Source organism: Aythya fuligula, chromosome 1 (assembly GCF_009819795.1).
Source record: "Aythya fuligula isolate bAytFul2 chromosome 1, bAytFul2.pri, whole genome shotgun sequence".
Classification (NCBI taxonomy): Eukaryota; Metazoa; Chordata; class Aves; order Anseriformes; family Anatidae; genus Aythya; species Aythya fuligula.
Genome location: NC_045559.1, coordinates 183,778,837 through 183,805,088, shown reverse-complemented (window position 1 = coordinate 183,805,088; position 26,252 = coordinate 183,778,837). Strand labels below are relative to the sequence as shown.

General features: G+C 37.0%; 1 protein-coding gene across 3 annotated transcripts in view; it reads left to right on the top strand.

Moving 5' to 3' along the window:
* Positions 1–26,252, top strand: part of PDS5B (PDS5 cohesin associated factor B) — a 108,953-nt gene that overhangs the window by 46,249 nt on the left and 36,452 nt on the right. For all 3 annotated transcript variants that reach the window (XM_032188514.1, XM_032188522.1, XM_032188506.1), the window contains exons 9-21: positions 6,081–6,196; positions 7,919–8,013; positions 10,279–10,424; positions 11,368–11,519; positions 13,075–13,188; positions 14,733–14,814; positions 19,107–19,155; positions 19,852–19,991; positions 20,069–20,184; positions 21,543–21,648; positions 23,250–23,410; positions 24,020–24,143; positions 25,118–25,276. In XM_032188514.1, coding sequence (XP_032044405.1) covers positions 6,081–6,196; positions 7,919–8,013; positions 10,279–10,424; positions 11,368–11,519; positions 13,075–13,188; positions 14,733–14,814; positions 19,107–19,155; positions 19,852–19,991; positions 20,069–20,184; positions 21,543–21,648; positions 23,250–23,410; positions 24,020–24,143; positions 25,118–25,276 — 1,560 coding nt within the window. The remainder of the gene's footprint in view (positions 1–6,080; positions 6,197–7,918; positions 8,014–10,278; positions 10,425–11,367; positions 11,520–13,074; positions 13,189–14,732; positions 14,815–19,106; positions 19,156–19,851; positions 19,992–20,068; positions 20,185–21,542; positions 21,649–23,249; positions 23,411–24,019; positions 24,144–25,117; positions 25,277–26,252) is intronic.

The following is a 26,252-nucleotide window of genomic DNA, read 5'->3' as shown; positions in this document are numbered from 1 at the left end:
ACATAAGGCAGGGTTATGAAACTGTTAGTATAGAACTTGTGACAGAGCTTAGGTCCATCAGTAGCTCTGCTGTGCATGTTTACGATTTTGGATCTGTATTGGGTTCACAGGGAAAGGGTTTGGGAGCAGGGGGTTTGCAGAGGTGGCCTTTGTGAGGAACCCAGCAGCTGCCCCATGTCAGATCAGAGCCAGTTTCATTCGGCTCCAAAGGGACCTGCTGCTGGCCAGAGCTGAGCCAGTGAGCGATGCTGGTTGGGCCTCTGGGAGCAGATTTAAGATAGGGACAAAAACTGCTGCGCAACAGCAGCTGGGGAAGAGGAGTGAGACCCAGCCCTGCAGGCCCCAGGTGAGTGCAGCAGGAGGGCAGGAGGTGCTCCAGGCAGGCAGCAGCAGCTCCCCTGCGGCCCGTGGAGAGGCCCCTGGAGGAGCAGGCTGTCCCCCTGCAGCCCATGGGTCCCACATGGAGCAGATCTCCACGCTGCAGCCCCCCCATGGGTGGAGGAGCCCCCGGTGGAGCAGGTGGATGTGGCCTGGAGGAGGCTGCGGCCCATGGAGAGCCCCCGCAGGAGCAGGCCCCGGGCCAGAGCTGCAGCCCGTGGAGAGGAGCCCACGCAGGAGCAGGGGGGCTGGAGGGAGCTGCCACCCACTGGGGGCAACCTGTGCTGGAGCAGTTTGCTCCTGGGGGATGGACCCCGTGGGACAGAGCCGTGTAGGAGCAGTGCTTGAAGAGCTGCTGCCTGTGGACAGCCCCCGCAGGCTCAGTTCAGGAAGGACGGCATCCATGGGAGGGACCCCATGGGGAGCAGGGGCAGAGAGTGATTGTGAAGGAGCTGTGGAGATGAAGCATTAGGAACTGTCCACAGCCCCCATTCCCCTGCCTTGCTTGGGGAAGGACATAGAAGAAGGTGGATGGGGAGGGAAGGTGTTTTTTGTTCGCTTTTAGGTTCTTACTGTTCTAGCCTACTAGTAATAGGCAGTAAATTAATCTCCCTATTTTGAGTCTGTTTTGCCTGTGCTGATAATTGGTGAGTGATCTTGCTGTTCTTATTTCAACCCTTGAGCCCTTTTCCATCATAATTTCTTCCCTTTCCCATTGAGGAGAGACAGTGAGAGAGCAGTTGTGGTGGATGGATTTCAGCTGGCCAGCGGGGTAAAACCACCACAGGATCTAAACAATGTGGCCATCTAGTGTTCAACCACCTTGCCACTTTGGTACAAATACTGACCATTTGGTCAAGATGACAGGTAACTTCAACTGAGAATTGTACGTGTTGACTTGAACAAAGAATGCTCATCAGTAAATGGTGTTCTCTGAAATGTGCAGCTTTGTGCTTTATTCTCTGCTTTTTTTTTTTTTTTTTTTTTTTTTTTATCTATCCCAATAATATTTTCAGTTGCTCTAACAGGTCCATGTCCTCCTTGTGCTGGGGGCTCCAGAGATGAAGACAGCACTCCAGGTGGGGTCTCACAAGGGCAGAGCAGAGAGGCACAATCCCCTCTCTCTACCTGCTGGCCACCCCTCTGTTGGTGCAGCCCAGGATGCAGTTGGCCTTCTGGCTGCAGGTGTGCACTGAGTCAAGCTTTAAACTGACCAGAACCCCCAGGTCCTTCTCTGCAGGGCTGCTCTCAATGAGTTCTTCTCCCAGCCTGTGCTCCTGTCTGGGATCGCTCCAACCCAGGTGCAGCACCTTGCTGATTAGTTTTAAGCCATACCATCACATCCTATAACCTATACTGTGCTTCATGTACCCTTTTTGCCACCGGGGCAAGCTGTTGATTTATGTAGAGCTTGTCATCAACTGAAACCACCTGGTCCCTCTCTGCAGCACTGCATTCCATCCACTTGTCCCATAACTTCCATGTATGTACAGGGTTATGTGGTCCCAGGTGCAGAATCAGGCACTCACTCTTGTTAAATTTCGTATGGTTTCTCATTGCCCAGTGCTCTTGTATATCAAGATCTCTCTGCATGGCCTCTCTACCCTCAAGCGAAGCAATGGCTCCTCCCACTTCTGTATCATCTGCAAACTTACTTTTTGTGTACTCAAATCCTGTGTCCAGGTCATTGATAAAACACTGAAGAGAACTGGCCCTAAAATTGAGCCCTGGGGAGAACCACTAGTAACTGGCAGCCAGCCTGAGGTTACTCAGTTTACTACACCTCTTTGAGCCTAACCATTAGACAATACTAAGAGCTCTGCCAAATTAACTCCCCCCCCTCTGCCCTGTGGTAGTCTGTCCTCCCCTTCTCCCACCATCCCCCCTTCTCGCCCCCAATTCGCTGCCTGCCCTTCATCCATATTATGGGTAATCTTGTCATGACAGGATATCAAGTTAATAAGGTATTCCCTTCATGAAGCCACACCAGTTTTAACCAGTCAATGCATTGAATTTCAAACACTTTTCAATAACTCCTAGGATGATTTCCTAGGATGATGTTCCCCATAATTTAATCGGACACCAAGGTGAGACTGACAGGCCTATAATTACCAGGGTCCTCATTCTTGCCCTTCTTGAAAACTGCAACAACACTTCGTAGCTTTCTGTCAACTTGGACCCTTCCAAGTCTCCCAGAAAGATTTCACAGTAACATCAGCCTCTATTTTCAGTACCCTGCGATGAATACCTTTGGGTCCTATAGACTTACATTCAGCAAATGCCATGCAAGTTCAATACCAGTTGGGACCTTAATCACTCCCTAGTCACAGTCCTCCAACCCAGGGCTCCAGAGGTCCCAGTACCCATCACTAGTGTTAAAAGCAAAGACCTTGGTGACTCCTCTTGCATAGATGGATCATCATCCACCTCATTGTGATCCTGTCCTTCCTATTCCAGAGCCTCAGATCTGTTGTGTAAGGGCATCTGGGAAGGCAAGGTAGATGAGAAGGACAAAAGACTTATTTCCATTCACCTCTGTCCCTCAAGTTAATCCCATTGCCTTCTGGTTGGTGCTAATACCACAGGAGACATGCAGCTGTAACTTCCTACCAAGTGGTCACTATTGCTTTACCTCCCTCAGGAGGAACATGACCGGTGGACTAAGGGTGTTGGGGCAAAGAAATCTCCTGGCTACCTTGCAACTCTCACAGAATCATTAAGCTTGGAAGAGGCCTTCAAGATCATCCGGTCCAACCATCACCCTACTACCAATGTTGCCCACTAAGCCACATACTCCTCTTGGCACACAGCGGTTGCTGCTAGTGCTGGTTTCCCGTGGTTTGAGCAGCTTTCCTGTCTGAACAGGGAAGGAGTATTGCTAAATTTTAACACTATGTGAGAGCTGTGTTAAAAATTGTTTGCCTCTTACTGGTATTTTTTTTTCACCTTATTTTGGAAATGGGACTGTGGGATCAGCAGAACACCCACTGAAATTCGTCCAACTAACCTCTTGGATGAGGGACAGCCATTAATGCCTGATCTTGGCATTGAAAAGTGATGTGTTTAGGGATCTAGCACTGACACAGAAGCATTATCGGTACAAGGGAGAACAGATAAAAGACTGCTGCTGTATAGGTCAACTTGTAACTGAAACTGATGTCCCTTCATTTCAATTTGAAATTTGAATTTTAGAAATCACAGAAATTAAATATACATGTAATGGTCCAGGGAATGAAAAGCTCATGAACGGGGTATTAAGGAATAAAACCGTAATGGATTATTTGTCTTTGTTTTAATTTTCTACTAAACCAATGTTACCTAATGAATAAAATCAGCAAATTGTTGACTTTTATTACTTCAGAGCTGCCTGTCCTCCTGGACATGGTAGTTAATTTTTTTGGCAAGTTTCAGGTTGTGTCTACTTCTACTCCCAAATCCCCCCAGATCCTCAGTGCTACCTATTCTTTTGGACTTGCCTACTCATAACAATCTGACCAACTTCAGCTGTTACTGACAGACCATAACACGTAGGCAGAAGAGCAGCTGCCTTGGGAGCAGGGTATAGGGAATTAGAAATAAGTGTTCAGCGTCAGGTTTTATTGGTGAATCTTTATGGGACACTATTAAGCATGACGAGTGCTGGATCATACCTAAGACAAAAGGTGAAGGACGTACTATTCAGTTACACAATGCATCATAGGACAGAGAAGGATTAAGGTTTTTCTAGAGCTTATAGTTCTGATTTTTTCCTCAGGAAAAAAAGTAGAGATTAAAGTAGAATAAAGGATAGAGACTGCAATGGTGATGTGCTCATTTATTAACACAGGCTGATTCATTTATTATGCAGGCTGATTCTATTACTTTAGGGTCTTAAACAAGAACGTCTCAAGGAGACCAACTCCTGGGAACTAATTTAGAAAGTACCAAATACTCCTCATCCATAATCACAAATATTCATTGTTCCTACAAGCAGGTCTATAAACATGAGTGCCTATCGTGTAATCAGATTACTGCCTGCTATAGGGAAAGCTTCTTCTTTGGCTAATTCATTAAAAGATATCTCAATTTTTTCTATACATCTGGCTATGCAATAAAGCAGTTGAATGCTTTGTGTCTGCTACTGCCTCTATCCCAGGGTTTCTTGCTCTGCATCTGTGTTGGTTGCCTAGAGAAATTCAGAGGTGCGCAATACTTTCAATATTTTGTTGGTTTAATCAGGAGTGGATAGGATACGAGTAATGGAGGTCGGACTAATACAGGCTGGGGAAAAAAAAGTTAAAATTCTTTTAGGGCAGAGAATCCGAATCTGTTATGTGATGGACACTTGTAAGCTGAAACTCAGGGGAAAAAAAGATACCATTTATTGCAGTTAAAGAGGAGGAGGTTGTAGATGACTTGGTAAAATGTCAGTCTGAATTTGAGTCAGATAAATCAGTCAAATACAGACAAAAAGTGTTAATAACTCTTCTATTAAAGCTGCTAATATTATAAATACTAAGGTGTATTCAAAAGCACTATAGTTTCATGTACTGTAGTAATAAATCAGTGTCAAAGATTTCTTCATCCTTGTCTTGCTCTGGTACTTAAAAGGATTTTAAAAATGCTTCGACTATTCTTAGGGAGCTGAATTGAAAGAAGATACGGGAAAACTTCTCAACCCATTTATGGTATCGAGTCAGGAAAAATAGTCAGTCTTTAAGGCTGGTGTTGTCAGAGAACTCTGACAACTACATTATGCTCTTATATCTTGGTTGAATTCAAAAGGTTGATGTTGAACTAATAAGAACGTCAAAAATGATGGAAGAGAAAGTTATTTGAAAAAGCTCATGTCTATTACAAGAAAGAGGAATGAAATAATAAGGGGTGAATAACAACTTGTTCAATCAACTTGACCGTGCTGCCCCATTTTCAAAGAACTATTGCAGCCAGTTGGTTTTTTAATAAGCAAAAGAAAAAAAATCTGTGAACTTCAAATATGTGTTAATTGCACAAATATTAGCGCACGTTTCCAAAGCATGTTTTAAGCTTCAAATGCTGTGTGTTGTATTAAGCAAGCCTAATGCAAACCAGTGCTAATGAAAATGTACTGAAGAAGGTCTTGTTTTATCTTTGTCAGTGTTAGTTTTTTTTTAAATATGAAAGAAAAGTATCTGTTGTAACTTAGCAGTTTTAAATACTGGCTTAAATATAGACTTTAAATTCAGGACCAGGTACTGCGTGTGTCAGATCTTGGGTATTCAATCTGATGTCCTCTAAAAACCTTTTAATTAAATGTTTGTAATAAAACACTGGTCCCGAGAACTGTATACTTTTATGCGTAGATAGAAGTAAAATGAGTTTTGTGCTGTGATTAATTTTGTATAAATTTGTATAAGCACGTTACCAGGTTTCCTAACAGCAACACCTGTAAATGATGGTCAAAAAGATTTATACACCTATGTTTACCACCACGCTTTGTTCAGTATGTTTTTTTGTCTCTGCGCTGCATTATGTTTTCACTGCCTTCATTATTTTGTCTTACAGCATTAGCAAAGGTACACATTTGTATACAAAAAAAATCTATTTTTTTTTTTTTTGAGTTGTGTACGTATAATGTTCTTATATATTCTAAAAGCTGTACAAAGCACTATTTTGCTTTTTGGGTATTTTATTTTCTGGCTGGTTTACTTTTTGTTTTTTCAAAAGTTGTGTTCATTTTCCAGAGCAATGACAATGAAGAACGTCTGCAGGTCGTAAAGCTTCTAGCAAAAATGTTTGGGGCAAAGGATTCCGAGTTGGCATCTCAGAACAAACCGCTCTGGCAGTGCTACTTGGGGAGGTATATGCTGTTTTAGTTCCTTTCCCAGGAGAGAAAAAAAATCAAAGAATTGTAATTCAGTACTTTTCAATTCTCCTATCTCTTTTATTTTCCTCAAGTGATATAGCTAAGTGTGGTATCCTCATGCTTTATCTGAAATCTGTCAGGTAACGCTAGGGAGATTATTTTATATATATCCTCTGCATTTATGATTCTGCACAGTGAACAATTACAAATCATCCTTTTTTAATTCATATTTTGCAACTATCTTTACTGCTATTGCCAAGAAAAAAAGAACATTTTATTAGATTTTTTTTTTTAACAAATGATGGAATCATTATAAAATATATTCAGTGATGGATTAATTTTAAAATAATATCAGATAACATTTGCAGTATTGGGTATTATCAGGTTTGTTTTTGTGACTTTCATGTACAGTATTCTACTGGCTTCAATTTTTTTTAATTATTTGTGTGCCTTAAAGGAGGTATGTAGTATTTACAATGCAGAAAACACACTTAGTCTTTTCTTTTTAAAATATTCTGCCAGTTTGAAATAGGTAATAAAGCTGGAGTTTGTAGTCAGAAGGAACTTAAATATGGATACTATGGTGAAAATACTTTTGGCTTGAGTAATTGAGGATAAATCGTATAAATTATTATAATTGCAGTAGATTGTAATTTAGCAAAAAATCATATCAAAACCAGAATGTCCTAAACTTCTAAAAGTACAGGAAACTTAATTGAGGGAATTAATTTTGCTTGAAAGTATGTAACATTTAAAATATTGCATGTAATTTAAGAATCAAAATTTGGATCCAGAGAAAGATGCTTCATTGTGTTATGATGTGAAACAATATGATCATGTCCAATCTGTTGTTCACAATTACTGTTTTCCATTAGTTATGAACCACGTACATGTATTTACTTTTTTCAAGGATTTTAAATAAGTTGTTATAGTAATTACTAGAGAAGACATTCCTAAATTGTCTTCATTTAGAAAAGTACCTAGTTTTTACTTAAATAGACATTTCTTAAAGCCTTTGCATATGATAAATAAATGTTTCCACAGCAGTATGTTCTAAAATTTGCTTTTAAATTGTTTAAAACCAGGTATTTTGATGGCCTTGAAATGTGTTTTATCTTTCAAAACAACATAGCTCTCATTGCAACAATAGCTTTGTTATAAAATTACTTATTTTCTCATGCTTAACTTTATGTACTAGGTTTCAAGCATCAAATTTAATTCAGTCCTCTAAAACCAAGTCTTACAGAAGTTGAATGATCCATTTTAGAAATTTGTACTAGGTTGGATTGGTTTGCTGTCTATCACACAGTTTAAAGAGGAGAAGAACATCACAATCTTAAAACCTTTTTTCAGTTACTGATACACAGTTCATGATTAACTAGGTGGAGCATTAGAGAAACACTGCTTGAAATGTGTGAGACATCTTTCACTAAATAGCTGTTGTCTGCCCCTAGTTTTTCATGTGTACCAGGAGAGGATATTTCCCTTCCTGTATAGAACATGAATTAATTCATGAGTACAGGAATTTTTTCTTAAGTTAAAGAAATTCAAATTAATACCATAAAATTAGAGCTGTTTTGCACAGGTAACATGCACAGGTGCATGGGAGGCATAAAAATCTTTTTAGAGAATATTTGAGACTGTGTAGAAATGATCTAACTGTTCTGGTGAATGATATTTTTTCTTGTTGTAACACATTGTCTTGTTTCTAAATAGGTTTAATGATATCCATGTACCCATTCGTCTTGAATGTGTGAAATTTGCAAGTCACTGCCTTATGAACCATCCCGACCTAGCAAAAGACTTAACAGGTACCAGATTTACTGTAACATTAAAATTCAATTTTAAGTCTCCTGGAGAAGTCAGGAAGGTTAGTTGTCATCCTTAGTAACATTCTGTGACGTTATGGAGGGGACAATTGAGGTTAGATTTCAAAATTGCAGAGTCCCGTGCTTTGAGCGCTGCTCTTAGGCTAAGGGGTTTGGGCATGAAGAATTCCTTAACCAAAGAGAGCACCCTCTTTCTCTTACAGTAGCTGCATTCCCAACTGCTGTTGAAATTAAACACTATGAGATCAGGCAAAATAAGCCTGCCAAACAAAGCAGTCATGGCATTTATTAGGGTGCAGAACAGAGACTTGGTTCCACAAAGAAGTGTGTAAATATTGTGCAGCAACTGACTGAAGTATCAAAACAGTCCTTGGAACTGTGACCACAGCTCTTGGTTTCTGCTCCTTCGTACCAAACACAACTGGCAGTTCAAGACCTCTGTAGGAAGAAAGCAACTGGCACGGATAAAAGCTTTTAGTATTTGTTCCTCCCTGTGACAATAAGGAGATAGACAATAAGATCCCACTCTTAATGAACAGAAGTGCAGTTAAAGAGAATGGGTTGCTTTTTTCAAAGTTGATATGAAGACAGTATCTTCCCTTGATCACTAAACTCCCACTTGTTCTTTGGAGGTATTATCTTTGACTTTTTCCTCTAAGGAGGGAATTTAAGGGGCCGTTAATTGCAAGGGGTTGCCCTCCTGTGTGCTGAACATTTGTCAATTTACACAAATACAGGCAAGCTATAGTTATCCCATAATCCCATAGTTAATTGTATTGTTAAGGCAGGTTTTTTCTTTTTTTTAAGAGAAAAAAAAAGAAAATAGTTTCTGGATCTTTCTCTAATGGAATGCTAAAGCTTATCAGAGGTGTATTTCCAAGTTTGTTTCTTTTTTTTTTCCTTTTAACTTTTTCCTTTTTTTTTTTTTTGACATTGCTGAAAGACTTTGTGCCCCCTCTAATGGTATCCTCTGGGAAATGTAATGTTGCTTGCCCCTCTCTCTCCCCACAATGCTTATCAAAGTCAAATTGTTCATAAAATTTTCTCGCTCACTGATGTTGAAGAAAAGAATTGTTTTGCGCAATGGCAATTGTCTTCATTTGTTTTAGTTTATTATGTTTTCATGTGGAACAATTTTTAAAAGCTATTTGATTTTTAAATTTTGTAACTTCCATAAATGCAAAGCTTCGTTTCTTGATGTGCTGTTCCAACACTTGTGCTGATTACCAGCAATGTTAATAGTCAGTATTTCAGATGAGACTTGAAAATTTTCACTGTTCATTGAACAGTAATAAGGGTGCAGTAACCTCTGGTTATTTAGAGCAAACTTTGAATTTTCAATGTTTCGTAATGTTCTCAGCGTTTCACTGATGTATGCTGCATACAGTGATCTTAATGTCTTTTTTTTGTGTGCTTTTTTTGCCTGTGTATGTGACTAAATTAACCTAGAATACGCAGTTCTGAAAGGGTAAATGAACTTTGCTGGCCTATTTTGTGCTTTGGCAATTTTCTGAAATGATACTAAGTAGCTAAAACATTTGAGATTTATAAGCAGAAATCTTAAAATGTTGATGGTGTAGGATTTCTGGTAGTACCAAATATGTAGCAATATGCCAACGTAATCTAGAAAAAAACTGTTCTGTGTTGAATGAATTAGGATTTGTCTAAATAAGCATTTTTTAGCTTGGTGAAAGAGCATGCTTCTTAAGTATGTCTCTTGATTTGTCCCTGCTTGCTCTGCTCATGTGGTTCACACTGTGGAGTGTTCTGGAGCACGTGAACCAGATTCCTTTTGGAAAGCACAGAAGCTGTGTTCAGGAGTGCAACTGATGTGCTCTGTCAACCAGTTATAGGAATCTGCAGGAAGAGAGTAGCCTCTAGCCTGAAGTAAGACTTTAAAACGTGTATGTAGTGTGGATATCAAGTTCTTAGAACTTCAGCATCTATTCAGCTCTATAGATGCAGTTCTCTTGGGCTGTAACAGTTGCAAATGTAGATTATAACTAATTATTACAAGAAATAATTTTTAATAACTTAATGCCAGAAATATAAGTATTGAGCATTCTAAGTAAATAAAAAGTTGATTACTCACATTCCAGTTAATCTTACGGAAAATTAGTGGCTTCTTACTGTCTGTACTCAAAACTGTAGAAACTCATGGTTTTCTGTTGGGTAGCCGCTAGAGAAATAAAAATATCTGAACTTGTATTCCTCAACCGAAATGCTTATTTTATTTTATTTCCCCAGAATATCTTAAAGTAAGGTCACATGATCCTGAAGAGGCGATAAGGCATGATGTTATAGTATCCATAGTTACTGCTGCTAAAAAAGATCTTCTGCTTGTCAATGATCACCTGCTTAATTTTGTCAGAGAACGAACACTGGACAAGCGGGTAAGACATTAAGTACTAACGGTGGCTGTGCATTGTTCTTCTAGTCTTTTGTATCTTACTGCAATTAGCTTTCTTTTTCTTAAAAGCAAAGCTTCTTAAAATGCTGAGCTGATTTTAAAATGACTAATGAAAATCTATATAATGCAAAAAATATCGAGACAGTGTACTTAATGAGATAGCTTTTGCCCCCGACTGGAATGCAACATTTTTCATTGTGCTGTATTATTATTTAATGTAGAATGATCAAAAAAAATACTATATGCTGAATAAAACTATGTCACTCCAGTTGTCTAGTTAGTAATTAATAATAATAATTAATAGTAATTTTTGAATAAAATGAGATCCTCGTAAGACATTCTAACATTTTTCATAGGAAATTTTGACAATAGGTTTCAAACTGTATGGTAGATTACTAATGCGAATTGTTCCACCATCAGAGGTGGCTACGTTGTCTGCTTTTAATTAGTTCATTGGAAAACTGTGAATGAGTGTAGTAGCTTTCAAGCTTGAATAGCCTTGAAATTTAGTTTAGCTATGTTTTGTTATTCGGCAAAACTTAGGATGTTTTTATGCTTACATGAGAGTATAAACGGCAAACTTAAAATTAGTAGTATCACCTGATTTTTCATTTGGTGACATGCTTTCCCATGGTGCAGACATAATACAATCTCAAATATTCGATGCATATCTGTGAAAAAGAGTGCTGGCTTGAACTTGTAACAATTCTAAATTCAAGAGGCATACTTGTGTAGTAGTTACCTGCATTGAAATGCTTAGCATAATAGACATAATGCAGTATTTGTCTTAACGAGAAGAAACTGTACTTATAACCCAATTGAACTATTTCATTTTGGGGCAGAATAGAAAATACTATGAAGCTTCTCTGTCTTCTCAAATTTGAGTTTTGAACTGCTAAACTGTGGTACTATTTTGTTTTCTCAAGTGGAGAGTGAGGAAAGAAGCTATGATGGGACTTGCACAGATATACAAGAAATACTCATTACAGTCAGAAGCAGGAAAAGAAGCTGCAAAACAGATATCATGGATAAAAGATAAACTTCTGCATATATATTATCAGAACAGTATTGATGACCGGTAAGTCAGCCTTTTGAAAGCTGAGTATTCTGTGGATAACTGTGGTAATTTTGTTTTTCCTTCAAGCTTAAGTGCTAACAGGAAGACGACTTGATAATTGTGTATGTTCTGATCAAATGCATAGTATTATACAGCCAAATTTTATTCTTTGTTGTTTTCTTCTGCTTGTTTGAGGCCAAAAGAGATTGTAAGAAGCTGAAAACTTTGAAATATTCCAACCTGTACTTCACCACTGCTTTCATAAAGGAGGGTTTTGTTTATACTTCAGTAACTTGCTGATTTTTGTGTTAAAATCCAGTAAGTAAGACTGCCTTAACAAACTTGCTTTGGACTTGCAAGTCCAATTAGTCAATATAGTGGTGATGGTTATGGCATCTCACTCTGGAAGGTTAGTTTTTCAGTATGATAATGGCCAGAAATTAGAGCCTTGTGATTTGTGGCGAAATATGTCTGTCATCCCAGCTGTAGACCCATATTTCATTGTTCACATTGAAAAACAGTTGCACGTTATGAACTAGTTTGGGAACTAGTCTGCCTTGACTAATCGGTTGGTCTTGTTGGCTTTAGAGATGGGTCTTTGGTCTTCACAGCATGATCAAATACAAATGGCATTGCAAACCCATACAAATCTTTCAAAAAATTGCACTCTTAAAAAGTCACCTGCAAAATAATCAGTTATTTCTTGGTACCATGGAAGTGGAAGGAACTGTCTGGATCATCAGGTCCGATCTTATTTGTTCACAGTTTCTTAAACTTCAAGATTTTTTGAAGCTAGCTGGGTTTGTGTTTTGACCACGTGATCTAATTGGAAGAATCTAGTAACTTAAGCTTGTGCATAAGGATTTTATTTTCATTTCCAGCCTAGATGTACATGATTGCAGCATGGGTGTGGTTTCTATTTTATTTCACAGTCTTTCCTAAGTAACTGCCAGACCCGATCCTTTTTCTCCTGCTTCTAAATGAGGAGCTTCTATGTCATAGCAGAAGCTGTCATTAATTTCATTCATTTCAAAATTATTGTTGAATGTACCAGTATTTTACTATGGAAGCAACAGAAATGGGATAAACTCTGTGCTTCAGGAAGTGGCTAGGGAGGTGTAGGGGAAAAGCCAGTTCCTCCTGACTGGTATCTGAATTCTCCTTCCCATGATAATGTGTAATGGTCAATGTGACCTTTTTTCCCCCCTATTTTAAGCCCTGTATACGAGGTCACTTCAAAAATTGACTGCAATACTTATCCTTTGGGCCAACATTTGAGACATCTTTCTCTAAAATCCTTTGATTTTTGTCTGGGTTAATAAATCTGATAATGATAATGTCATCTCTTAAATGTCCTACTGCTAACATTAACAGTACATCTTCCGTAATGATATCTTTCTGTTTAATTTATGCTGAATTTTATTGGAAGTTAGGTGACTTGACTTTAGTTTTTTTTAATAAATATGTCTTTATAAGCCACAACCGATCTCTAGGTATGTCTGAGAATTTCTGAATGAACACTTTAACAATTTAAGACCGCTTTCTTGCTTACCAGTTCCGTAATGCTGTCTTTCAGGTTACTTGTTGAGCGCATCTTTGCTCAGTACATGGTCCCTCACAACTTGGAAACAAATGAACGAATGAAATGTTTGTATTACCTTTACGCAACACTGGATTCAAATGCTGTGAAGTATGTGCCATTTTCGACTTCTTGCAAAATGATTTTTAATACAGTCATTATTGTAAATTGGTTCTAAATTGTTATGAGTACCCTAAGCCAGTGGACAAAAGTAGTTCAGCAACTATTAGTAAATGGAATATAGCAATACTGTATGCTCTTCAAATTAGAGTTTGAAAAAATTAATAGGGTGGTTTTTAACAAGGTGTGGTACCCTTTAACCATAAACAGCAAAAAAATAGTAGTGCCAAAGAAATGGCAAAAAGCTTTTCAGTGCATGTTAGTCCTTTTATGTCTTGAAAGAGATAGCGCAGATTAGTAGCGTTGACTAGCTTCAGATCTTATCTGAAGATTTAAGAATCAACAAACTCATTTTAGCAGCCAGGATAGCTCGAGTGGGAAGGAATTATTTGTTTGTCTCTTCTCCTTCAATATTCATTTTACTTCCAATTTTGTTTGGAGAAGGTAATTACTTGCCTTAAAATTAGTGCATGCATGTGAATTTGAATAATGACAGTTCTGCTGCTGTAATGTTCATTATTTTGATTGAATTTACTTAGTTTTACTTTTTCATTTAGTAATGCCTAGTCACTTGAAAATTAAATATAATATTTCTCATGTGGGAGAGTGTTTATCATAGATTGGCTAAAAAAACCCACCCACAGCATTCAAATACTAGAGAAACTGGTGTTTGAATCCCCTGTGTTTCTTGTATAACATGCCTGAGTAAGTCACAGTGGTTTAGCACAGTAAAACAAAGAATAATGTATTAAAAATCAAAACTGCTACTGTTCTAACATTTTTTGGTATAGGCTAAACAAAATGCAGAATGGGATTTTTTCAGAACTTGTTATTTCAAGCAACAAATAACTTCTGCATTCTACAGTTTTTGTATGTAGCAGTATGTATTTTAAAGATTCAGTATATTCAGTTAGTTAAATAGGACTGACTTTTACTTGTGAATTCCAGAAGTTTTAAAAATGAGTGATTTTTTTAAATTCCTTTTACTATTTTTTTAATTTGTAGATATTTTTTCATGGAAAGTGTGTTGATTTTCAGTTTTGTAGACTAATGCATCTCTTACAAGTCCAATCACGTCCACTTTTTGCAACTTGTTCTAGTAACTGCTTTCTGTATAAGAAAAACGTTGTTTTGATGATAAAAATCTTAGCCTGCTTCTTGGAATGTTTTTAGAAGAATGATTTTAGACTCGTACAAATGAGTTTTTTATAAGGCAGATATCAGTTACTTCCCGGTTCTTTTAAAGGCAGTGTAGTTAAGCGTCTGAAATAAAACTCGTTTCAAAACTCGTTTCACATTTTGTACCAGTATAGTATGATCAATTAAATTTTCCATATCATTCAGTTAGGAAACATTTAGAATTTGCTCACACAGCAATGATGTTCCATGTGACAGGAATGTTTAGAAAACGTTTAAAAGAACGTTTAGAAGAATGTAAAGGCTCTTGTTGGGCAGTTACGTTGTTTATTAGATAGAAGACTTTGACAACTCTTTTTTTTTTCTCTTCCTTTTCTTCTATTCTTTGTTTTTTTTAGAGCATTGAATGAAATGTGGAAATGTCAGAATCTGTTACGACATCAAGTAAAGGATTTAGTTGACCTAATAAAACAACCAAAAGTAAGTGAATCTGCAATTATACTTAAAAACAAAACAAAACAAAAACTAAAAAAGCCAACAAAAAAAAATATTAAATTCTGTTATTTCCATTACTTCTGTCTGAAGCTTAATATTACTGACAGAAAATAATTTGATTCTGTTAGACAACACTTTCAGTAAGAAATCTGTATATGTTTTATCAGTAAGAGTAGGTGTTTTTAAGATTCTTTTTAAGTGCTAGCTGCTTAATACTAAAATATATGCTCCCACTGTTTGAGAGCTACATGTTGCCAGGATTGTTCTGGTTCTCAAATGAGAAAAAGATGGTATATTATTTTTGACTGCCAGATTGAATAATGAAGAAAAAATACCTAACCATCCTGATTTCTTATCTTATATAAATTAGTAACATTTGAGAAATGAAAATATTTTATCGTTATATGTTACTTGTTTCTCTTCCCTCTTGGAAACTTCTTAAATGTTGTGTTGGAGGTGACAGACTAGTGTTGAATTCTTTTTTTCCTAGTGGGCATATTTCTAAAAGATAAACATACTTAGAGGATTCGGGATATTCTCACAGAGTAAAATTTAGGTTTCAGTTATATGTATATGCACATTATCATAAAAAAAAAAAGTGATTCTGCATGTCATTTGGAACCTGATTATGACTTGACTTCAGTGCTACAAGTTTAATCTGTTGGTGTTTTAACAGCAATAGTGTATCCTATAAAGCGTTACTGTGTCCATATTCATGTATTTAGGTCTTTTATATGTGCATATACTCAAACATCACAGGTAAATTTAATGCAGTTTTATGATTGAATTATAATTTTGCTGGAATTGTCTGAACATGATGAAAGGGTAACTGCATTTTTACAAGTGTAATTGGATTATCTAATGTCTGCTTAGAAATGCTACTGTCTCGCAGATAGCAGTAGTTCTGTGAAAATCTTGGTCTTGCACTCCTCTTTGAGTTATATTCAAGGTGATTGCAGTGAAATTTGTAATTTTGCTTTGATGCAATTAAAACGTGCCGTAATGTTGTATTGAATTCTTTAGTGCAGTAATTGCTAATACAGTAATAATTCATCGTGTTTCAGTGAGTGCTGAAATAATTTTAATCTACTTTTTTATATTTTTGGTGTAATTTAAATAGATTTGTGTGTGATATAAAACTTGAGTTAGCTTCTTGATATATTCTGCATTTCAGTTGAAAGAGAAAATCTCAAATTTTCTCTGTTTTCAGGGGGAAGTAATGAAAGTGCTTTCTTGGTTGTAAAATACCAAGTGTCACTTAGAATTAAATGTGTAATTTTAATAAATGCCAGCATAAGCATTGCCTTGGAAGTGGGGTATTCTGTTTACATGTTTGCTTTTGTCCATGTGCTTTTCACTGCATCTTTCATGATTAAGTATTGACTCTCTACAGTTGAATGCTTTTTGTGTAACAGGAGTGCATGTGTGATTTCAGGCAGCTTGTGATGTTGCTTTCAGGCAGTCTGAAGTGCTGTTGTGGGCGACAACACAGTGTTGAGTGAGGGGATAGTTCTTAATTTAGTTCGCTGATCATTAACATAAGCTTTTAAATATTGATTCTGGTATTGAGAATTGAAAGTGAACAAATAAACACTTCAATAATCACCCTTCAGCACCTCTCTTCCCTAATTCACGGTCTCCAGTCCCCTTGCCACACACAGTGGTCACAGCGTGGTAGTTCCTTTTCTTTTGCTGCAGCTCAGTACTTAACCCACTGCTCCAGCCTGGGTACCTCCACTGGCCGCAGTCCCTTTAGAGTCATGCCTTCTCCCTGCATCTCCTCTCCACCCCTGCTCAGGCAACTCTTACCCTTGTATCTGTCCTTCTCTCACGTCTCCTCTTCCCCTCCTCAGGCGTCTTTATGTTTCTTTGTTTTAAATTTTCATTCAGAAATCTAGAAACTGTTTTATGTCAGGAGGGAATTTTGAGTAGGTAGTAAGGAGGGAAAAAATAAGTCAGTAAGGATGATCAAATATGGGAACAGGTTGTCCAGTGAGGCTGTGAAACCATCCTTGTAAATACTTAAAAACTCAGCTAGATGAGGGCTAGAGCAAATTGAGTAGACAGTTCAACCAGGTGAGCTGCAGTTGTCCCTCCTAAGCTAAACTATTCTGTGATTATAGATCTTTGAATTTTCCACTCCACTGTTTTTTCCCTATCTTGGAAAATTATTTTGTCATATAGAGAAATTCTACAGGTTTTCCCCCTTTCAGGCTTTTTTTCTTTATTTTTTTTCTTTTCCCTGCTTTAGCCTTTCCCCAGTGCAAACACTATCTAGGAGATTGAATATGTGTTAGGAAACTTCCCGTTTCTCTTGATTATAACTTCTCCTAATTTGAGACAGAACAGACATCGAATCTGACTTTAAGCTGAGATACTTCTCCAAAGAACAAAAGCATAGATCTCATCTCTTCTTATTTTCTCCTACAGTAATGGTATACAGTTAAATAATACAGATTAACTTGCTTGTTCACATGTGGAAAACTGGGTGAACGCTGTTTTGTCTGTATTAGAAGTATAAGCTTTATTTGCTGTAGATGTGCTGCTGTTCAGATGCTTCCATATCGTGAATGCAAGATTAGGTAGCTAAGATGCCACAGTAGAAAAAAAGAAAATTTTTCTTCTGAAAAGAAATGCATCTTGATATCTTCAATCTGTCATTATTCAGTGGAGTTATACTACTGGAAGGTAAAATAATCCTTCTGACTCAGCTGGTTTCATGCTGGGATGAGTGCTTAGCAGTTTGTGCAACTTAGATGTTGTTTTAATGAGACCTTCAGCCAGTACTTGAAGGACCTAGGCAGGACTGGAAGAATGGAGACCGAACCAGTACAAGGAATTCCACAATGCAGGGTGGTTTTTGTTGTTGTTTTTCGGAGTTGCAAGGGGAGCAAATGCAGAGATTCTGTATCAGGTGACATTATTTGAAATCTACACACCAGATGTGATTTCTGGTGTGTTTTTTTTGTTTGTCTCCCCCAACATCGTTTCTTGTCTGCACATGCATGTTCAGCTCTGACAGCAAAAAGCCTCAAAAAAGACGGCATTCTGCTGACGCTAAAAAGTGACTGAAATTTCTGTAGAAATACTTAATGGCTGGAACAATGTGCTTAGGTGTCCATTTCACAAGATATAGTGCTTGCTGAAAACACTGCTTATCTTAATCTCATGGTGTATTTTTGTTATGCTTCAATCTTTCCAGGATTGGCACTGTTCTCAAACATTGCAAGAGTTTGTACAAATTGCCTAATTACCTGATTAATTTCCTTTTTTTTTTTTTTTTTTTTTTTTTTCTTTTTTTCAGTGATGTTAGAACTCAAAATTTGCTTTTCTTTTGTAGTACCTCGTCAATTGCACAACAGAAATTTACTCCAAAAAGTTAAAGGATGCTCCCTTCTGGAAATAAATACACACTTCCCTGTGTTAGCCAGAGTTATTATAATAACCAGTAACTGTTATCTCCAAAGCTGATATGGCTTGTTTGAACTTTATTTGAAATCTGTGTGGAGATTTCACGAAGATAAAACAGACTACATATGCCTGAACAAGACTTTGACCTCTACCTTGAACATTTTCCCCTCTTCTCTATAATAATCTGAAGACTTTCTTAAGAAAATGGTAGTGTCTTGCAGCACTGCTGCTTAATGGTTCTTTCCCGACGTGAACCCGATGAAAAGGCCCACCACAGGTCTTTGTTTGCCTCGTGTTGAGTACCTTGATATAAGGAATATTTGTCTTCTAAGCTGAGCCTTCTTTCTGAGTTCATTTGTCTTTGTTTTCCTGTGTGTAATTTTAGGCTTATCTGTCATCAGTTTTGTCTGTTAGAAAGGGAGGTCTCTAAAAGGCAGTTCTAGCAATGGTGGCAGCTAAGCAGAGTTCTTTTAAAAATGAAATGCTTTCCAGTGAAAGCTCTTGAAAGGTGGTCATGTTCTCATTTAAATTTTTTCTCATAGGACTATCATTTTATAGTTGTAACTATACAACTGTTCAGAGATTATATAGTAGATTAACAAGTAGTAGTAGTAATAATAATAATAATAAAAGTTTACAGCACGTGAGAAAGATCATGCCTGTGGAAACATTCTCAGTCTTTTACTTCCTGGAGCAGTCTAGCATTAAATTTGCTGTGGTGTTTTGGTTTCTAACATACTGATGTGTTAAAAAATGGTAGGTACTGATTTGTTGATAATGCATCATTATGGAATTTTACTCATTCAGTGGATATATATAATTTAAAATTTTTACTTAATACATTTTTCTTTTTTTGTGACTTGCAGACAGATGCCAGCAGTAAAGCTATATTCTCAAAAGTGATGGTAATAACAAGTAAGTCAGTTGAAGTATTTATACCATCTAAAAATTAAGGTCGATATATATATTTCTTTCTTCTTTTAAAAATCACTTGAGATAAGCTTATAACAAATAAGCTTTGTAACAGGCATGTGCCCTTCAGCATTTATTATAGAATGTGTATTAATTGGTGTTAACTAATCTGATAAACTACTTATTGGCTTACCTGGTTTTGATGTGCCAGTATTGTAAGTGTTGGGAGAAGGCACAAGAGTTTGTGTTTCAGTAGTAGGACGGCACTTTGTAGGCAGAACTGTGTAACCTAAACTCTTACCCAAAAAAAAAAAAAAAAAAGCAACACTTCTTCTTTCTTCTGGTACACCCTTCAGCCTGGTGTACCAATAGCATTAGTACCAGTGAGAAAGAGAAAAACTTACTTTACAATTCTGAACTTCTGGTTTTAAACAAAGCTTTTTTAAAAGACTGTTATTTTGGCAAAAATAGTACTGTTTAAGGCCAATGCGGAGCTAAAACTCAATCATGCTGCTTGGTTAGCCATGTCCCAGGTACTTTTTTCTTTACTTATGATATGTTTAATATTTATTATATAATTTATTATAGAATATTATTGATAATTGTCTATTAATATGTTGGTGTGAGTCTTTGAACTTGTGTAACATACAGTCCTGATATTTATTGAAATAAATAGTCATTTCTTTTGCTTACTTAAAGGAAACCTTCCTGATCCGGGGAAAGCTCAAGATTTCATGAAGAAATTTACACAAGTTCTAGAAGATGATGAAAAGATAAGAAGTCAGCTAGAAATGCTTGTTAGCCCAACATGCTCGTGCAAACAGGCTGAGGGATGTGTGGTAAGAATAGTTCTTAAAATACATGAATGTTTTGGGAACTAAATTGATTATAAACTTAATTGAAACTTAAATTGCAGAGGGAAATTACAAAGAAGTTGGGCAACCCAAAACAACCAACAAATCCTTTCCTGGAAATGATAAAATTTCTTCTTGAGAGAATTGCTCCTGTACACATTGATACTGAATCCATCAGGTAATTTTGTGTGTGTGTTGTTGTCTGTAGATCACAGAGTTTGAAATCAGGGTTTGTAATTCTGTCTTTAAGCACAAGCAGCAACGGATTGACGGCAGGAGGGTAGTTTTTAAGGCCTATGACCTGCAATATTTTCTTCTGTTTCTCTTAGCTTAGGGGTTTCCATTCAGAGTGTAGCTGCACAAACAATTGATTTGTCATTCAGCACAGCTGGAACAAACTGTCAGTAAAATGGATCTGTTGCTGATGGGGAAAGTTTGATTTGTGAGTGACTGACTTACATTAAAAGGAATTTCTGTCCATGGCTTTTAAGTACTTGAGCTTTTCAGTTTCTGCCTGTCACATATACAATGTAATGGAGCCATTGAGACTTCATTTAAAAATCTTTTTCAGAGAAGTTCCTAACATAATTTTTCTTTTGATCTTGGATTAAGTATAATGCATACCTAGACTTTTTTCAAATTTGAAAGTGCATTTAAAAAAAAAATTATGGAAGCAATATAAAATGTGCATTTAAAGTAATACTCAAATTGTTGGAAAGTTTTAATACTTGTTTCACCATGTACCGGTTGACTGACCCCCGTACAGTAAACACGGGGGAAAAAAATAAAGTAAAAAGTATATATTTTCAGTTTCTCCACAGAATCGGTCATTATCCATCTCTGTAAATTATCAATAACTTTCCTCTTCATTTTTTAGACTGTCAGGCTGTTTTGTTTTGCTATAGATTGTTATTTGTGTCCAATTAGGAGTAGAAAAAAATGGAAAGTCTGAGTAGAGGTGTCTCTTTGCTTCCACTGATTATAAATATCCCTTACAGAATTTACTGCAGGTATATTCTGAATATTGTACAGTCCTTTACAGGGAAGCTGCCTACAGCACTTACTAACAAGATCATTTGGATAATCACCATTTCCCTTCCTAGGGTACAGTGTAAGAAAAAAACAAGCAGTCAAAACAAGCAAGGTGAAATATGCAGGAGATAAGTCTCTTAAATTTCTGATCATCTTCCAGCACAGCTGTTTAATGGTTATTTTATTTATTGCTGTTAGACTAAGCAGTATTAATGGTTATTTTCTATAAATTATTAAGAATCCACAGGATCTAGTACCCTAATCATAATTCTTATTTGAATTTGTTTCTTTTAATGCTCAAATTATTTTATTTCTTCGGTCATCCTTCTAGACTAATGTGTAATGCTTAATCCACGATGCTTAAATGTTTTTTAACTTCATGCTTAATGGGTGATGAAGACAATCATATTGTGTATGTAGTTGAATTGCATTTATTTTATAATAGGCTTATGTTGTGTATGTATTGCAGTAAACACAAGGCCATGTTTTTATCTTCCTCTTCAGTGCCCTTATCAAGCAAGTAAACAAATCTATAGATGGAACAGCTGATGATGAAGATGAGGGTGTACCTACTGACCAGGCAATCAGAGCAGGTCTTGAATTGCTTAAGGCAAGTGTACTCTTGGTGGTCAGTAAGCATGTAAAAACTTTCTAAAGTAACATTGTTAAAATAAATTTGTAATTAGCCCTCAATATCTTCAGTCATAAGCATTTTGCTGGGTATCTGGAAGAATATCGGTTTGATTATGATTGTCTATGCACATCTTCTGTGAGTTATATATAAGGCTATATTAGAAATCATTTAGAAGCTTTTCTACAAGTTAAAAGTAGCTCTATGTGTGACATCAGCAGCTGAGTTTTGAGTACTAGAGTGTGAATTCAGAGGATTGTGAATACAGTTAATACTACTTCTAGAACTGTACCATACTTGTTTATCTGTACAATGCAGTGGTTCTCCTGAGTTCCGCGTAAATTGGGGTCTTATCTATAACTATTGTCTGTAGTTTTTCTTGAGACTCGGTTAACACAGCAAACCCTATCAAGATGCATTTCTGGGGACATTGTACAGAATTTCTTACTCTGTCCTCCCTTCTTCCTAGGAGGAAAAAGGCTGATCACTATGTTAATTGCAAATGCTGTTGAAAGCGTGAAACTAAGTGCAGCTAAATAGGTCTTTCACTTTCACTTAGTACTTTTAAAGCTAGTGTATTTGAGAGAGACTCTACAGTTTATCCTGTATTTGCTAGGAAAGGTACTTGTGTCATACTGCCATCATATAACTGAGGTCATATTGGGAGTAGTCCAACTGTGGGTTGATCTCAGAGGCCTCAAAATCTACAGGACTCTCACACTGAAGCATTCAGAACATCTTAGATCAGCTAAGACTCTGACAGCTTCCATGTACTTCTGATATTGGGGGCCCTAGAGCTCCAGGTGGGGTCTCATGAGAGCAGAGCAGAGGGGGAGAATCCCCTCCCTCACCCTGCTGGCCATACTGCTCTTGATGCAGCTGAGGATACAGGTGGCTTTCTGGGCTGCTCCATCATATGGAAAGAGGCTAATAATCAACAAACACTTTAAAATGAAGGAAAGACAAAGCTTCAGAGAGGAACAGATGAGGATTTTGTTTTAAATTGGGACGATTGTCATACTTGAAGATAGAGTCAGCAGAGTTCAAGAATATGAAGGAGAGGTAGAAGATCTGGTCAGCTCTGGTAGGACTGTCTGGAGACTGTATTGGGTACATTGCTCACTACAGAGCAACGTACCCAAGAGTTGTTCCACTTAGCAAGGAAAACAGTTGCATGATCTAAGAGGTCTGGGAGCACACAAGCTTCATTCTTTTTGGAGAAACAAAATTACAAGATAACCACAATTATGTTTCTCCATTATGTTTCTCTTAAAACCTGCTTCTGCTGTAACCCTGTACTTGCTAATGTAGATGTAGCCACTGAGAAGTGCGTGCTTACAGTAACAGCAGAAGTAATTGAGACTGCAAAATTGGGTAAAACAGATGAGACAATGTATAAAGACAGAAGGTTAAGAGATGCTTTAAAAAAAAATGAAAAAGAGAAATATGGATTATGTGATAAAAACAGACTGTTTTAAAAATATTCCAAGATGGCAGGAAAAAGTGACTTTTGAAGGAGTGTTCAATCTACGTGGACCTTTACAAAATTTTAACATGGCTTTTTTTTTTTTTTTTGGCAGGTACTTTCATTTACCCACCCTATCTCATTTCATTCCGCTGAAACTTTTGAATCTCTCTTGGCTTGCTTGAAAATGGATGATGAAAAAGTGGCAGAAGCTGCGTTACAAATTTTCAAAAACACAGGAGGCAAGATTGAAGAAGACTTTCCTCATATAAGATCGTAAGTTGTATATCTTATTCTTTTTCATCATATGGGTTTTTAGAATCTCATTCTTGCTTTGGCAGGATATAGTGTTATACTACATTCTTCTGGAAGAAAGTATCACTTCAGATGAAACAGGAAAGATTTGCATGACTTTAAAATGCAGTAACTTTTTGAAGAATAGAAGTGAAATGTATGCAAAAAAGTATTAGCTGATATGTCCCTGATACTGCTATAATTTGTATAATTGCCTTTCAGATTCACTTCTTATAAAATTAAGTATATAGCAATGGAAAAATGTTCTTTGCAATCTAATATCCAGGGAGTAGGGATGTGTAGATAAGAATATTTTGAAAAGAGCATTTTAGTAGCTTATGCAGGTAAAATGTTTGTTTTGCCACATGAGATTATATCAGTGAAAACTGCTGTATTTTTTTGCTTCCAAGTCACATAAATAACCATTTTTTCCTGTCTTTGAAAAATTGCCATAACCAGGAGAATTATTAGCATTTTCACAGAGGTGTTGTATTCTATATACGTAAATAGTTATTCTTTGTTAGTTCAATATTTTGGGAAGTTTCTAGTTTTTGAAAAGGTGCTTATCTTTTTTTTCCCTTTTTTTTCCAGTGCTTTGCTTCCAGTGTTGCACCATAAAGCTAAAAAAGGACCTCCTCGCCAAGCCAAGTATGCTATTCACTGCATCCATGCAATATTTTCCAGCAAAGAAACACAGTTTGCACAGATATTTGAGGTAAAATGAAAATATTTCGGTTGCTTTTTATTAGTCTTTCATAGTGCATGTGTGAATTGAAGGTTACAGTGGCAATTTGTATGGCGAGTTAGTTGTGTTGAACTTAAAGATATGATAGTAAAAATGGTAGTAGAATATATAGTTTGTAGTGTCCCATGATCCATCATTATACTGGAAGAGATTGCTAAGAGGAGTTGTGGCATTATACTGGAAGAGATTGCTAAGAGGAGTTGTGGATACCCCCTTTCTGGAATCTTTCAAGGCTAAATTGGATGGGACTTTGTTCAACTTGACCTAGTGGAAGGTACCCCTGCTCATGGCAGGGGGATTGGAACTAGGTGATCTTTAGAGGCCCCTTCCAACCCAAGCCCTTCTATGATCATGTGTAAGGTTATGTATTTTAATAAACTAGAGTAAAACAAAGTTTTGGACAGTCTGCTAGACCTATGAACAGTTCCTGGAAAGAAGACCCATACACCACTCCTCAGCTCCATTGGGATTGGCCCAAAGTATTCAGATTCTTACAGAAGTTATGAAAAACTGAATTATGGTAGAAGTTATTTAAATAGATGTCATTGTTTTAATTGCAAATGTCCTTTTTAATTAGAGCCCATCAGCCTTTTATCTCAAAGGGTAAATCAGTCCACTACTGAAATTGCCATCTTGAGATTCAGTATGCCCACGTCTTAAACAGGAAATTACATTTTTAATCCATTGTTTCCCAGATGGTCCTTCTTGAGCTACCACTTTGAACTACCCAGATACGATTAACATTTTGTCTATTTCTTCTTGATTTTTCTTTCAATTCATAGGAGACCTACGGGTTGGAGAAGGTGTTTAAATCTAAATAATTAACAGTTCTTTCAAAATTATATTTCTTAGATAGAAATGTGTGTTGCCCTCTTCCCCACCCCCTGACCCAAACAAGACACAGATTATATGAGTAATATTTGAATTTGTTGCCTTTATTCTAGCCACTGCATAAAAGTCTGGATCCAAGCAATTTTGAGCATCTCATTACACCGTTGGTTACTATTGGCCACATAGCCATGCTAGCACCTGATCAATTTGCTGCTCCTTTGAAATCCTTGGTTGCCACTTTTATTGTTAAAGATTTGCTAATGAATGATAGGGTGAGTATTTTTAAAATCTTGTTCAAAAATTCCCCTTCTCCTGTAGTGGGATACTCATCAAGTACTTGTAAAAATATTTGGTTTTGCTGGTTCTACATTTTTTATGCTTCTCCTTCGATTTCCACATACGCTGTGTGACCCAGTTGAAAACTCACAATACAGGAGAGGTAGGAGCACTGGTTTGGTAGTCCTTACAAAGATGATACGCTGTATAGCACAGCATTTGATTGCTCATGTGTTGCCTTTTGTTAAAAGTAGTATTATTACTGACTTTGCTCAGTCTATTGTCTTAAGTGAGCAAGTTGTGATTTATTTATTTTTTTAGGAGTATGTGTGTTGGGTTAATGTGACAAGCTTCCTGCAAGGAGTGGCAGAGATGAAGAGTGATGAGTTCACTTCAGTCCCCGTTCCCTTTCTCCCTGCACTGCTCAGTTGGGGTGGAAGTAAGGAGGGAGAAGAATTAAGATTGAGGCTGAGCCTGGGAAAAAGTGGGGTTAGGGACAAAGGTGTTTTTAGTTTGCCTTTAGTTCTCAGTTCCTTCCTCTGATTTTAACTGGCAACAAATTCAATTCATCTTCCTTAAGCCAGGTCTGTTTTGCCCATAACAGTAATTGGTGAGCGATCTCCCTGTCCCTGTCTCAACCCATGAACTGTTTCACCACATTTGCTCCTCTGATCTTGCTGAGGAGAGGAAGTGAGAGAGCAGCTGGGTGGGCACCTGGAAGCCAGCCAAGACTAAACCACATGGTGCATTTGAAATTAAAATACATTTTTTAAACGGAAGACTGTTAATCTTAATTTGTCTGAGAATTCTGTATTGATAGTGGTTAAAAAATGGAAAAAACAAAAAACAAAAACTTGTGTGTTGTCAGCTATATTTAGGGAAAGATTTACTGTCTAAAGCTATGCATGTGAGGTTCAAATATACTGGATATTGAAAATGTTGACAATTGTTTTCAAAGCAGTGTTTATTACA